The following is a 16,302-nucleotide window of genomic DNA, read 5'->3' as shown; positions in this document are numbered from 1 at the left end:
TCATTGACCATTTGGGAGTGGAAATGGTGGTCTTTGAAGAAGGAGGCCATTTGTTATGTTCTGTGGTGGAATTAGTCTTCCTGGAAGCAGATGCGGTGGAGGTGGAGGATTTGAGAAAAGGGATAGTGTTTTTAACAGGAGGCAGGGTGGGACGAGGTGTAGTCCAGGTATCTGTGCTGGGTTTGTAGTAGATGTCTGTGTTGAGTCGGTCACCGTTAATGGAGATGGAGAGGTTCAGGAAGGGGAGGGAGGTGTCCGAGATGGTCCAGCTGAACTTAAGGTCGGGGTGGCATGTGTTAGTGAAGTTAATGAACTGTTCAACCTCCTCGTGAGAGAATGAGGTGGCATTGATATGGTCATCAATGTAACAGAGGAAAAGATGGTGAATGGTGCCAGTGAAGCTGTGGAAGATGGACTGTTCCACGTACCTGACGAAGCGAGAGGTATAGCTTGGGCCTGTGCTGGTGCCCATAGCTACCCCTTTGATCTGGAGGAAGTGGGAGGATTCAAAGAAGAAATCATTGAGGGTGAGGACCATTTCAGTCAAACGAATGAGTGTCAATGAAAGAGTACTGGTTGGGATGACAGAGGACTTGGAGGCCTTCATCATGGCAGATATATGTGTATAAGGTATCAAGGGTTATGAGGAAAAGAGAGAAAAGTGGAGTTGAGGATTATCAAATCAGCCACAATCTCATTGAATGGCAGAGCAGACTCGATGAGATGAATGGCCGACTTCTGTTTCATTGTCTTATGGTCTGTTCAGCAGCCTTTTCACATTGCTAATTGCTGTTTCCCAGTTACTTGACATAGTAAGTTATGATTCCATTTATACCTATCCCTCTATTTAAATTCTCCATCAGCTATTGCCACAGTATGTTATACAAACAATTTGTAAGTTCTCTCAATCCATCTTCCTGTCACTTCAACAGTTTTACATTCGGTTTTCAGCTGAATGATTATTCTCCAAACCAAGAACAAGGGTTCTAGGCAGACTCCTTTGAGTTTTCCACCCTACCAATTTAACATCACTCTCTGAACAAATATCTACAACTTCCCAATCTTCTGTACACTTCTCACTCCTTTTTAGCTGCACATACAATTCTTATATCATTTTAAAAATGCATTTGCAATTGACAAAGTTTGGAGGAAATGAATAGTTATTGACAGTTCTCAGTTTCTGGAGTCAAGAATTGGGAGATATATTTAGTGGGTAGCCAATTTGATATCATATCTTATACATGCTTAACTGAAGTCAAAATTACTCCAAATTAGTTTTAAATATTCTGCCTTCAAACCAGAGTAAATAAAATGAAATAGCATTGGTCTTTGAATGTACTGCTAGTTTTTTCCATGATTGAGGCAGTCATTCAGGCTGGTGCTTATTGCCACATGTATTGGGAGTACTTGATACTTCATTCATAAAGCTATTTATCAGACCTGATTTTAGAAACTGACACTAGAATAAATGAAATGAGCTATCACTGTGAAAGTTCATCCTACGCATGCACACTTGCAGTAGGAGTTACTGGATGCTGATCAGGATGGGAACCCAAGCAGATTTATTCTCTCTCTCCTCCAGCACGCACTGTTACTATGATTGTAGGGTCCCACCCTCGCTCTGATGGAGATTAACTGGCTAAGTACAGGCAAAGTATTGAATTTGGAATCAAGTGTTATAGACTTGGCCAATTTGAACATTTTGAAGACAGTTATCCACATTGAAAAGCTTTTTTGGATCCTAAATAGTGGAATTACTACAAATCAATGTAAGTGTTTAAAAAATCAATGCCTTCCCATATTCAACTTGACACCTGCCCCTCTTATAGCTATTCACTCTTTTCTCTGGTGGCTAGTCAGGTTATGCATTCATTGTGTTGGTAGCCTGCCAAAAGATGTTTGTAATTCAAGTCACTTTATCATAAGTGAATTCATTTAGTCCTTCTGGTTTGCCTGGCTACAGTTCGAAAGCCAGTGATATATCACTCAAAGAGGATAGATTTCAGCATATACTTGACACATGAAAAGTTACATTTAATCATCAGCATTGTGAAATTATGCTCCAGTTAAATTAATTTATACGAGCACTCTAGGCCAGTAAAGCCTTAGGTTCAATTTCAGACTGTGCTGAGTTAGCTGATCTCAGCCAGGCAATGAGAGCATCATACAACACAGAATGCAATTTGGTCCATTGTGTTTCTACCAGCTGTTAAAAAGAGCATGTCCACCACTTTTCCCCTTTTGCCCTGATATTAAAAGAAAACTTGAAAAAAGATTTATCTCATTCCCTTTGAAGGTCGGGGAATGGTTGAAGCTGGTCCTATTCTCATTTCAGGCAATATGTTCCAGGGCTATAACAACTCAGTGACTGAAACCTGCTTCCTGACATTGGTGCCCCAGGCCTAAGGATGGGTTACACAAGCCTATGCATTCTGCACTTGATTTCTCCAGATAATGCATTGTAGAGAGTCTTTGAGTGTGTTGCATGACACTATTTTGAGTTTGGTGAGGTACAAGCATCCTGTTGAATCAGACCCCAGCAAAAGGGGATGAAAACTAGAGAAAATTGACTCAGATGAAGAAGAGAATAGTTGGCAAGATGAGATCAAGTTGGAGATTTCTTCCAAGTGATACAAGTAGCAACATTTTATACCTAATATATAGGAAGACACAGTTTTATAATATTTTGAATACAGAAAAACACAAACCATTAAAATAGCAAATGAAAACTCACAATAAAAACAACTATCCATTATTGATGTTTATAAATGGGTGATTCTAGGTTGGCATCAGCTATATATCCCAGACTATTTTTCCTTCCAGTGAATTCCAGGAAATAAAAATTGGGCATGTTACTTTATTGGGCCCTTTGCACCTGTGGCAGCTTATTTCACATTGTTTGTTTCACATCATTGACCAACATTAAAATGCTTAACTGTTCTGCTGGTGTCACCATGTTTGCATTTTAAAGACATTCCTTGGAGATAAAAAATGTTAATTAACTCACCTCAACACAGAAAAATTGGACAAAGCTCCTGCTGAATTCTTGTTCAGAGATAAAACAACTGTACATAACAACCTTTGCACCACTTTTAGTCGAGTACAATGAAAGGACGATAACTGGTTTGTGAGCAACCAAAAACAGGACTAAAATAAATGCAATACCACAAAATACACTGAAAACCAGAATATCAGAGATTATAATACATTCTTTGACTATGCCTTGAGGAGACTTGCTCTTGTCTTAAATGATTTTTTTTTCTGCAACTACACACTACCCCTATATGGTTCCTCTTTATGCACCTTACCATAACCTAACCATAACATGTGAATGGAAATTGGGAATTTTTAGGAGTCCACTGGTTGCCATTTACCATAGGTACCTTAAATATTTAAATGAAAAAATTAGGATGTTTTTCACATTAATTTTCATAAATTGGACAACGGTGATGCGTGCAAACATTAGGATTCGACAGTAAGTACTAAGTTTTAGAGAAATATTAATTTGTAACCTTCCATGAAACCAGAAGCAGTATCAATTCTTCCATTACTACACATTGATCATAATTCTGCCATCTGCAACTTCCTGTCTTCTACTGTTGCTTGCTCCATACCACTTTCACTTCTTCACTTGTCCATTACCACCTTCCTTTTATCTGGCATCATCACCTCTTTTGTCATGTAATCTCTACTGTTTTCCACATTATAAAAACTGTCCTTTCATTCTTATTCTCTATCCCCTCTTTTTCTGCCTCTGTACTTAGAGTCATAGAGTCATACACATGTACAGCATGGAAAAAGACCATTCGGTCCAACTTGCCCACGCCGACCAGATATCCCAACCCAATCTAGTCCCACCTGCCAGCACCTGGCCCATATTCCTCCAAACCCTTCCTATTCATATATCCATCCAGATGCCTTTTAAATGTTGCAATTGTACCAGCCTCTACCACTTCCTCTGGCAGCTCATTTCATACATGTTACACCCTCTGTGTGAAAATGTTGCCGCTTAGGTCTCTTTTATATCTTTCTCCTCTCACCCTAAATCCTCTAATTCCAGAGACCCCCACCCAGGGAAAAGACTTTGCCTATTTATCCTATCCGTGCCCCTCATGATTTTATAAACCTCTATAAGGTCACCCCACAGCCTCTGATGCTCCAGGGAAAACAGCCCCAGCCTATTCAGCCTCTCCCTATAGCTTAAATCCTCTAACCCTGGCAACACCCTTGTAAATCTTTTCGGAACCCTTTCAAGTTTCACAACATCTTTCCGATAGGATGGAGACCAGAGTTGCATGCAATATTCCAAAAGTGACCTAACCAATGTCCTGTACAGCCGCAAAATGACTTCCCAACTCTTGTACTCAATAATCTGAATAATAAAGGAAAGCATACCAAACGCCTTCTTCACTATCCTATCTACCTGCAAGGAGCTATGAACTTACACTCCAAGGTCTCTTTGTTCAGCAACACTCCTTCGGACCTTACCATTAAGTGCATAAGTCCTGCTAAGATTTGTTTTCCCAAAATGCAGCACCTCACATTTATCTGCCACTTCTCAGCCCATTGGCCCATCTGATCAAGATCCCGTTGTAATCTGAGGTAACCTTCTTCGCTGTCCACTATACCTTTAATTTTAGTGTCATCTGCAAACTTACTAACTATACCTCTTATGCTCACATCCAAATCATTTATGTCAATGACGAAAAATAGTGGACACAGCACCGATCCTTGTGGCACTTCACTGGTCACAGGCCTCCAGTCTGAAAAACAACCCTCCACCACCGCCCTCTGTCTTCTACCTTGGAGCCAGTTCAGTGTCAAAATGGCTCGTTCTCCCTATATTACATGAGATCCAGCTTATGAATGGTTATCGATCTGAAATGTCAACATTATTTCTCTCCCTACAGTCATGCTGAATACTTCTAGAATCTTCTGTTCTTGTTTCCTATCTCCTTTTGGGACTTATTTTGGCTGTCCCAACCAGCCCTATATTTCCTAAGTAAGTGTGTCACAGGTGTTGACAGCAAAGGCAAACAGCATTAATAATGTCTGAGGTCTAATTTCAAGTTAGACTTGAGCTTCTTAATTGCACCTCATCATGTTTACAGAGTAACAATTCTAGATCTATAATCTTGCTGCTATTTTGTACAACGATGTGGAAGTGCCAGTGTTGGACTGGGGTGGACAAAATCAGAAGTCATACAACACTAGGTTATAGTCCCACGGGTTCATTTGAAATCACAAACTTTCAGAGCGCAGCTCCAGCTCACCGTACCCGACAAAGGGGATGCGTTCCAAAAGCTTGTGACTTCAAATAAACTCATGGGACTACAACCTGGTGTCATGTGACTTCTGACTTTGTACAATATCTCAGAATTTACAAAGAACAATACAGCATCGGAACAAGCTCTTCAGCTCACAAAGCCTGCACAGATTTTCAATCTTTATTTAAATTTACTATGTATTGCCCATACAAGCTTTCTACTCCTCTGTTCGCCACCCGTTCATGTGTCTGTCAAGATATGTCTTAAACATTGCTAATGTGCCTGCTTCCACCACCTCCACTGGCCAGTGTGATCCAGACACCTACCACCCTCTGTGTGAAAGATTTTTCTGACACTTCTCACTTAAACTTACCCCTCTCAACTTGAACCTATGTCCTCTTGTAGTTGACTTTTCCATTCTGGGAAAAACTCTCTGCAATTACCTGGGAAATATCCATGACTGAGTCGCAACTCAAAGGTTGTGTCGACGTTAGACCATTGGAACCAATTATTGTTGTGATCACACCATCCTGATCAATCTTTCGAATGGTGGTTCCATCCACAAAGAAGATGAATCCATACTTATCAACGGCGATCCCTATTTGGAAATGACAGTGCAAAGATATTTTAAAAAATTGAAAAAAGTTGGTAAAGAAATGAACAACTTCATTTATATAATGCCATTAAAGCTCTCAGGGCATTCCGAAGCTCCTCAAAGCTAATTATATACTCTCACAACGTACTTGCTGTTGTACTAGAGGTATATTGGCAGCAATTTGCCAATATACCATAAATAGCTATGAAGTAGGTCCACAACTAATTAGCTTTGTGTTGGGTTAGTTGAGGAAAAAGTATAATTTGCATATCTGGGGAACTTGACTGGTGCTTTTGTGTCTAAGAGGTAAGGACTGGCATTTCCAAGAGTACTGCATTTAAGTGTCAGCTTAACTCTGTAATCAAGCCTTTGGAATGGAGCTTCAATTTAGAATGTTTGGATTCAGGTTACAGTTAGCTCCAAACCAAGGGAAGCTCCCTCTACACAGTCAAACACTTGCAGGGTAAGTAACAGTTATAACTCCTCCCATTGAACACTCTCATATCAAAAACAGCACACGTTAGAGACAGGGTAAATGTAAGTAGCAGTAATATGAAGAATTAGTAAAATTGCTGCAAGTTAATTAAATATGCTATCCAACTTGCTGTCCGTATCAACACTGCACAAGAGACAGTGGCAATTTCCAAACCATAATTAGATATAATTATCTACACTGTACAATACTACAAGTGTGTTTTGGATAAACATGAATTATTCCTAATTGCAGGCAAGTACAAATTCAGGTTACTAAAATGCATTTTCAATGCTGACAACTGCTCTCATTCATAATCATTTCCTGCTTTAATTTTTGCAGAATATACTTTTCAGTATTTTGCTTCTAATGTAAGCCTTGTGCAACAAATTTGATATAACATTCAATAGTTTTCCTCAATGCTGATCTATTTCTGAACTTTATGGTTATTTTATTCTGGGAACTGAAATTTTAAAGCTAATAAAAATAAGAATGTATTCCATAGCTAATTTACTTTTTAAACAACACTTGGTCTCATAAATAGTACATCAGTAGTAATTGTCAGTATTGAATCTTAAACATTTGGAGATTTTATGCATCACATCTTGACTTAAAATAATTAGCTTTTTTTTCATTTTCTTCATCGTATTCTGTTTGTCCATTACTATCAGCCATTCTCAGTGCTAACAATGTCATATGTAAATGAGAAGATTGTGGATCATCCTCCACTGCAGAGATAAAACATATCAATTAACCTTTAACCTTGTAGGAGTAGTACAGGGGGAGCACAGCACCATGAAAGATATAACATTCTCAAAGAGTTATTAAATTGAGATCCTGGTTGAAACTTCCCTCTCCTGTAAAGTGGCAGAGATGACAATGGAAAGAGCAGATAATTGGGCAAACACCGAAAATGCTGGAATGTCAGCAGATCTGGCAGTAGCTATAGAAAAAGAAACAGAGTTAATTTTTGAGTTTTAATATGACTTTTCCTCATTTAATCCCAATTGACCCATTGAGTCCACACTGACCCTCTGAACAATATCTAACCCAGTCACCCACCCTGTCCCTGTAACCCTGCATTTACCATGGCTAATCCACTCTGACTGCATATCCCACTAAACAATAGGGCACCTTAGCATGGCCAATCCACTGAACCTGCACATTTTTGGAATTTGGGAGAAAACCCAAACAGACACAGGGGGAATGTGCAAACTCCACACGGACAGCCACCCAAGGTTGGAATTGAACCTGGGTCCCTGGGCACTGTGAGGCAGCAGTGTTAACTGTTGTGCCAAAGTGCTGCCCCCAAATGTTCTAAAAAAAATTGAAATAAAAATAAGAAAATGGTGGAGACAATTAATAAATCACATAGCATCCAGTTCAGACAAAAAGTCAATGACTCAAAATGTTAACACTGTTTCTGACAGAAGCTGCCTGATCTGTTGTCTCCAGCATTTTCTGCTTCTATTTACATTAGTGTGTTTCTTGCTAAAGTTACACAGGTTGATTTCAAACTTTTAAGCATTAACACCCTGTCAGCTGTGCCTCTTCTCTAATCTCTTTACTTCAAGTGTCTCTTGTAGACTGGCATATTTTTGACCAATTTTAGCAATGCTCTTAAAAATGATTATTGACTTTGCTATCAATCTGACCAGTTGGTCAGCAATAACATTCAAGGAGGAGTCTCTAACAGTCTAACAATACAAAATGAATTATTACAAAATCAACACAGGAACAAGCTTCTCTGAAGACTTTCACAGTAGTTGTATCTGTTCTTAACTTTTGATTTTTTTGAGTGGAAAAGCTTAAAATCTGATTGGTAATAATTGAAAAAACAGTTTGAAACCAGAAGCATAATTATGGATTGAGTGGCAATATTGAGAAGTGGGAATACTGTCTCATAAAGATAGCTGAATTTCATCCAGATGGAAAAATCTCTTTTATCAAATCTCACCAGCAAACTGAGTATTCCTAGTTAACAATGCAGTGGGCACCACTCACAACTGCAAAGAGTTACATGGGGTTAATCAAAAACTTTGGGAAGCCTAATATGGTTAATATGCTACTATAAACTATGGTACATATACCTCTGGAAAGAAAAGGAATTTTCATGTTCAGCATTGCTACTCAGTCACCAACTAGACCTGCCTTAGGATAATAAAACTAAAAGTTTGGCTGTCAATACACCTGGAAGCAAGAGCTGGAAATCTCACTGCTTGACTTGAAATTTGTAAAGCCTTGTTTGTGTTACTGAAAGCATCAAGTAGAGAAAAACTAATGCATTTGCACTGATGTTTTTATTGGCAGTACAATGATCAACTTGTTTTAAACAGTTGCAAATTCACAGTGTAAACTATTCATTTACATGTATTAATTATTAAACCATGGATATAGGTATTCTATTTGCTGTATTTTAAATGTCAGTTGGGTGAGTTCTTGCTACAGTAAGCAAGAACACAATGTTTAGTTCCACAATTAGTTAGCACTGAGTCTGAAACAAACTGAATGGGCAATGGTTAGAGAACAAGCAGCTGTGTTGACACTTAAGGAACAGATTAAGCAAATGAATCAAAGTACATTGGATAAAATGTAAGTTAATTCTTTTTTTCACACATTAATTGGTGAAAAACTGTGCAGCAGAATATTAATGATGACCATAATAATGCAGGTATATGAGATATGTACCTCTACTGTTTTAACTAAGCCATTGATAGCAGAGGAATTTCACAGAATGTTAGAAGAAATGGCAGAAAAGTGTTGAAATGTACAAATAGATGCTAATATTCCAAAGAAACATAACATGAACATACAGTTGATCTGGTAGCATCTATGGGAAAGAAATAGAGTTAACTTTTCAAGTCCGATTTGACTCTATTTCAGCTCTGACTCATCATTCACAGATGTTGCCAGAATTTCTAAAGCATTCTATGTTTCAGTTTTCCAGCATTTATGGTGTTTTTGATTTTACAATACAAACATAGTCTGAATTGTCAAGTCTCTGTCTAATCGTTCACTTGCATTCTCTGGATCAAAATAAAGTATAATTTAGCAAGTTCAAAAACTGATTGAAAGTTGTGTCAGCTAGGGCCGCATCACTAGAGCCATTCTATCGTGTATACTACAACTTGGAAATGTACAGTTACATATGATTCACTCATAAAATATGCTATGTGAGATTTTGATCAAGAGACTTATATGAAATAAAGGTATGTAAATCAACTGTATTTTACTGTGAATTTGGATACAGCTCAAGAAGACTGAAGTGAAGAATTGTAATTCAAAAGGGTACATGCTTTTAAAATGGACAGAGCACGATCCAATTTCTGGGCCATTGTTCCCCCGACCAAATTGACTTGGCTGAATATATTTACGTTTATTTTAGGCATCAACACATTCTTTCAATGAAAATTAGCTTGCAAGTATATCATCTCAGCACCATTGATTGAAAACTAACTGGTTGATATAGTGCATTGTGTACTTTTAAACATTAAACATTAAGTTAGAAAAGATATGAGCCTGGTGATTAGTTTTGGTTATGTGACTGGATAAAAACTTAAGAACCTATTGTAACATTTCTCTGCACATTACCTAAGTCACCAGCTTATTTAAAATAAATTACATAACATTCATGTTATCTCTTGGGCAGATGAATGTTGCATAGAATCATTTAAAAATTGTTAATGGGGATTATAGACTATCCCATTTCTGTATATGTAGTATACATCTGCCTTTCTGCTGCCCCCTCTATTTCTGTTGGGAGAGGTGCTAATAAAATTAGTGCAATAATGCCTACCTGCTGTGAGCCTATATAATGGGTCTTTTCTTAGTACAGTAGACAACAGAAAGGCAACATTAGAATTAGTTTCAAAATTTCATTTGAGTAATTAGGACTGAAGAACAATTTGACAAACATGTTTTGAAACTCTGAATGCTGATTTTGAGGAAGTGTGAGCATTTTGGAAGTTGCTTAATGTGCACATCACCTTCATATACAACTGAGAGAGTCAGGATGTTTTGTAAGTGAATAAAAGAAAATGCCACAAAAGACATATTTTGGCAAGTGGGGAAATTCAACTTTCACAAGGTGAACTGGTGTAATTACAAATGAAAATTTCACATTTGACTGCATAAAATAGGAGATAAGGATAAAGTCAATGCTTTCCTTGTCATAATGGGTCCAGATGGTTTTGATGTAGTGTCAGCCAGTGCTCGAGAATATGCTGAAATTAATAGATTCTGGACTCATGGTATGGCTAAAAATTAAACTGCACTGTGAATTGTTTGCTGTTACAGGAAACAATTACCAAGTGAGACAGCAGCAGCTTACATTCTGGAATTAAAGAAACTCTCTTGCTACTGAGAGTGTGGGCCAGCCTTAGAAAACAATCTAAGAAACACTTTTAAAGAAATCCTAATGAACAATAAAAATCAGAGCAAGCTTTTCAGTCAAACAATAAGCTGATGAATACATAGAAATATTAAACAGAGATAAACACAGAGTTTATTGTCTTGAGCCAATAGAGGATGCTCAATGGATTTCAGCAGGCACATTCACAGTCCAAGAGTAGGTAAGCTAGATATAATTATTGACATGGAAACCATCAGATATCTGAATGTCCCAACTGCAAGTTACATTGCAACTGGATATATGTAAGTAAGTTAAAAATGTATAAGTTATTCACAAAACTAGCTTCACATTTGAGCGTGAAGTTATGTCAGAACATCAAGCTTTTTTGGAGAATAGGAGTTTGATTATCTTCAAGACAGCAACAGAGAAAACTGGTCCAGAAACAAACCATTGACAACCAACTGTTCATGGGCAAGTAGTATAAGATTCATTGCGCTTTCTAGAATAAATCCAACAAAGACAAAGAAGTGACCACAACTGTGCTGCCAGCTTCCAGTATTGTGTTGAAGGATGGTCAAACCAAACATTTAACAAGTTGGGCCAGAACACATAGCTTGGGAACTGTTTTCATTTCATAATCATGTCTTATTTACTAGTATATGGCAAAGGAGTATTCATTCAAGTTTCCTTTTGGAGAGATACATTGGAAAGAATGTGTCAGGGACACTTTGTAATGCCACATGTCCAGGAGAGCTCAGTAAGCAGTGTCATGACCAGAGATCTCAAAAGAGATTCAAGACATTGTGAGATCTGAATCTATACAGGATTGTCAAGTTTAAATTTCACAGGGTATTATGAATAGTCATCTGGGAAAATGTCACAGCAGTAAGCACCAAGGCAAAGTTGTGTTAGATCTAAGGCTAGTTGAGGAGCCTGGAACTCCTTAAATGCATGTAAGTTTGATGTGACTCAGGATGTCAAATTGTCCAACTAAGTTTCCTTTCATTCCATGGTCAAAATTAAGAAAAACTATGGGAACAAGCATAAGCTGATTTCTTTTGAAGTAGAAGGAAAATTTGATTTGTCAATGGCTCGCACAAGTGGATAATGCTTGAATTTATGCGGAATACGAAATATGTCAAAATTATTGAGGCTGTTAGAACTTGGTTTGCAATTTGAGGACTGTTAGAGTTTTTTGTGTCAGATATTCATTCACTATACAAGTGAGAGGAATCTAAACGTTTTCTGGAGTAAGAATGGAATGATATTACCAAGCATTAAATGATGTTGCTAGGTCACAGATTATGAATATATCTTTGCAGCATTATTTGCCAGATAATAAGCTAGGCAGCAACTTCCATGTTTTCCTTTAAATAGGGTTGACAATTTTCTATTTTCTCATAGAACAGCCTCCAATAGGTTGCACACCTTATGGGTTGGCATTAAACACAGTCATTGGACAAAAATTAGTTTGTCAGAACCTGCATCAATAGCAAAGGAAGAGAAAAACAAGACAAAGTATAGGTGAGTCATTGCACATGAGATATAAAACTAAGAGAGTCGAGTGCTGATCATAATAAAAAAAAGAAAGTTGGGAGACGGAAGTGTTTGAAATTATTGTAAAGAGACAAGTGCATTCATGTATCTAGTGAAGATTCTTGAAAGGTTCTGTCAGTTTAGATCATTCCCTTGAAAGAGGAATCTAGGAAGATGATGATAAATACCCATAGTTCAAGTTGCTCCTAAAATCCAATGTGAAAGCCTGAATGAAAGGAAATGTCACAAAGAAACAAAGTCTGCCTGAATCACAGAGCCCACTGTGGAGCCAGGGTCTTTGATTAAGACTAATCAATCAATCAATCTAACCATTAAGGGGAGTTAGTCATCAAAGTTCAGGATTTATGCAGCTAGACATGTTGACAGAACAAAGTGAAGCAAATGGTTAGAGAAAATAAACCAACAGAAAGAGAAAATGCTACATAGGTTAATTGAAAGTATGTTGGAAGAAAAAAGAAAGTTATTTTCATTAATGCTTATCAAATGATGACAAATTTTATTATGTGCACCTTGATGTTAAGCATGGCCATGAGTTGCCATGTCTTCAGGTGTCGAGGCTCTGAGCCCAGCAATTCATCTCCCAACACCCCTTTGTCTCTCTATCCCTCAGTCCTCACTTAAATAGCTTTTAAAAACTTACTTCCTTGACCAAACCTCTTGGTCTCTTGTCCTCATTTCTCTTCATATAGCATAGTCTCAAATTTTGATCACATTCTTATGAAATGTTTCAGACTGTTAGTATTGTATTTAAAGGAACTATTCTGTTGCCCTTAACTACTTTTTATCATTAAATAAATTTTTTAAATGGTTTCATTTATTCCATTTCTTAATGACTGAAAAAAAATTCATATCTTTTTGTGAGTTGAATATATATTAGGCTCAGAATTGGAGTGAAGTGATATTGTCTCAATGCCATTCCTTTCTAAATCTGCTTAGGGCAGCATGGAGGCTCAGTGGTTAGAAATGTTGACTTACAGCACGTGGTACCTAGGTTAGAATCCATCCTTGGGTGACTGTCTATGTGGGTTTGCACAATCCCCCCATGTCTGCGTGAGTTTCCTCTGCTTTCGTTTCTTCTCACAGTGCAAAGATGTACTGATTAGGTGGAATCATCATGCTAAATTACCCATAGTGTTCAGGAATGAGCAGGCTAGGTGGGAAGTGTTGGGTTAAAAACTGAAAGAACTGTGAATGCTGTAAATCAGAGACAAAAATAGAAATTGCTGCATAAGCTTAGCAGGTCTGGCAGTATGTGTAGACAGAAATCAGTGTTAACGTTTCAGGTCAAGTGACCCTTCCCCAAAACTGGAAATGTAGGGTCATACGGATAGGATCGAGGTTGGGTCTGGGTAGGATGCTCTTCAGAGGGGTGGTGTGATTCGATGGGCTGAATGGCCTGCTTCCACACTGTAGGGAATCTATGATTCTGAATCATTGCTTCTTCTAGTTATTTAGCCCATCTACGAACTATGGGCTGCACGATTTAATTCTGCATTCTCTTGTCCTTTTTGAGCCTTTAACCTTTTCATTATTCCTTGGCACTGTTATATAGAAATAGGGATATAGAAATGTTCCTGACACTAAAAATCGGCTGCTGTAAGTACATGATAAATGACTGACTAACACATTTCCTGTTTTTCCGAAAGGCAAGTTGCCTTTGTGTGATTCTGACAACTCACTTCATCAATGGTCATGAAAATTGATCAAGCCTCCTGCCAGTGTCATAAAGGGAGAAGAACTATCTGACGTATACTCTGAAGCAAATTCACCCTTTTTATCTCCAAAATTGTGTGAATGCAAAATGCATTTGGACCAACTTTCTGCAATCCACTCTTGTCACAAAGAAACTCATCCATTTTAAACAATGTAAGCACCTTCATTAAAATAACTGAATTTTATAAAAAAACATGTTTACTCATGTACTAACATCATACAAAGTAATTTCTAGACTATAAAGTGCTCTTATTTGAAGACATACTCTGAACACGTGATATAGATCTGCTCTGTACAAATTACTTCCTGTGCAATCTCTTCTTGAATATTTTTTATGTGATTATTTTACACAGCTCATTTTCTGAATGCTTTGCTGTAGATAATGGTTCCAGACTGCTGGGCAGAAGATCTTTCTGTATTTGTGATAGCTGAAGATACATTTCCAAGGATTTTCTGTACGGTAAGGTTACCAAAGCCAGATGACTAATAGGATGCTCAGAGCTCTAGTTCCAGGATGACTGTAAGTGTGACAGGAAGACCGTAAACTTTGGATTTTAGGACAAGCTGATGACAAAGGAAAATGACAACTTCACCTGTGAGTCATTGTGCACCACCATGACAATCAGTGGTTATAGCAGCTTGACAATAGATGGCAATACCAAAAATGACACTTGATAGTCACCTTAAATGCAGTACTTGTGGAAGAACCTATCACTCAGGTATTGGCCTCTTCAGTTACCAACAGATGTGCACCATAGAAAACTGCCTCACACCCAACAAATTTGTGCATGTTAATCATCTTATCAATGGAAGAATGCTAACTGAGTTAAATTCAAGACTGTACTGAAAATGTACTTTACCTCTGGGACTGGTGAGGGAGGCTTCAAATGCTTTGCCCCCATCTCCACAATGATTCTGATCAAATGGGAGACACTGATCTCCAGTTCCAGCCACCACCTGAGAATTTCTTAAGATGTCCTTAGTTTGAACAACTGATTTCACTCTGTACACTTTCCTGCTGCTGGTATCTGACAGGTAAAGCAACCCGGAAACAGGGTCCACGGCGAGGTAATACTTGTGAGCAGGACTGTGGCTGAATCAAAAAGTAAAGCATGTCAGAAATTAAAGAACGAGCTTCCATTTCCATGTGCTTTATAGAACTGTATCATACTAAGAAAGCTGTAAAAATGCTTAAAATGTTTACAGTGTTTGTAGTTAAATCTAGCAATGTTAAGAGGCATTCTAACATCACTGTGATATCCTTGAGATTTTCCATTTGTAATTTTCTTAAGGTCTAGGTGACTTTTCAACTATCAAACTTACAGGGAATATTTTGTCGTCACATCCTTCAAAAAAATAAAAAGACTGCCATGATAACCAAACCAAGAACTTGTGAATATGACCATGGAGTACATTAATTTCTCTTTTCCAGTCATACTAAATAATGTATAATTTTTGTAATATAATGACATATAAATCATTCTGGCAAGTTTTCATGGTTTAAATAACAATTTCCTCTTTGGAAATAAGACAAGCAACATGAACTGCTTGAATAAAGAAATGAACTTGCTAACAACTTAGAAATGACTAATTCATTTATTTCATTACCTCACTTTAGGATATTGGTTTATGTAGCATGTCAGCTCAGAAACCAATCTTTATTACCGCTGTAAATTATAGCATTAAACTGACCGCATACAGCAATTTTAATGCACACCTGAAGCTGTGGCCCTATAATATAATATTTGAAAGGTTCTATGTCTTGTGCACAATGCCCTTGCATGTGGTTGACCATCTGCCATGTAGCTGTTGTCTGTTCAGAGACTCTTGGAAAAATCTCTCAAAAGCTATCAACCAGCAGCTGATGCCATGTATGAATCATCAATTCTGGTGCATTATTACTGTCAATGAATGACAAACAACTGCAACCAGCTTTGTTGCTGAGTGACACAAGTGGCAATTTATGCATCCTTCTCCTTAAATGCTTGACAGATAGCATGCCTGAATTTGGTTGGTTAAACACTGATGTGGTGTCTGCTTTATGTCCCACTGGGTACAAGCACTTGCTCCACCAGCTGTAGTTTTAATAAGTTTTGCCAGCTTTCAGCTGGCATCAAGCTGTCAGCCTGATGGAACCGATGCATCTTGCCCTACATGAAATCCGTCACTTTGTCACATTGAAGAACAAGAAAATCTCTTACAGACAAACATTAATGATTGTCACCTTGTTTACTGTGGTCTTTACGTTTGATGTAAAAACCAGCTTTCACGAAAGTAAATCATCCTCGCTGAATTGTGTCAGTGTATGAACTCAGCACCAGTCCTCCAACTACATTGGCCTATTTTA

General features: G+C 37.8%; 1 protein-coding gene across 6 annotated transcripts in view; it reads right to left on the bottom strand.

The window, feature by feature from the left end:
• tenm1 (teneurin transmembrane protein 1) overlaps window positions 1-16,302 on the bottom strand; it is a 2,412,691-nt gene that overhangs the window by 86,585 nt on the left and 2,309,804 nt on the right. For all 6 annotated transcript variants that reach the window (XM_043704862.1, XM_043704861.1, XM_043704865.1 and 3 more), the window contains 2 exons: window positions 14,816-15,048; window positions 5,711-5,865 (listed from right to left, as the gene is read on the bottom strand). In XM_043704862.1, coding sequence (XP_043560797.1) covers window positions 5,711-5,865; window positions 14,816-15,048 — 388 coding nt within the window. The remainder of the gene's footprint in view (window positions 1-5,710; window positions 5,866-14,815; window positions 15,049-16,302) is intronic.

This window comes from Chiloscyllium plagiosum, chromosome 15, assembly GCF_004010195.1.
Source record: "Chiloscyllium plagiosum isolate BGI_BamShark_2017 chromosome 15, ASM401019v2, whole genome shotgun sequence".
NCBI lineage: Eukaryota > Metazoa > Chordata > Chondrichthyes > Orectolobiformes > Hemiscylliidae > Chiloscyllium > Chiloscyllium plagiosum.
This window is presented reverse-complemented; position numbering and strand designations above follow the sequence as displayed.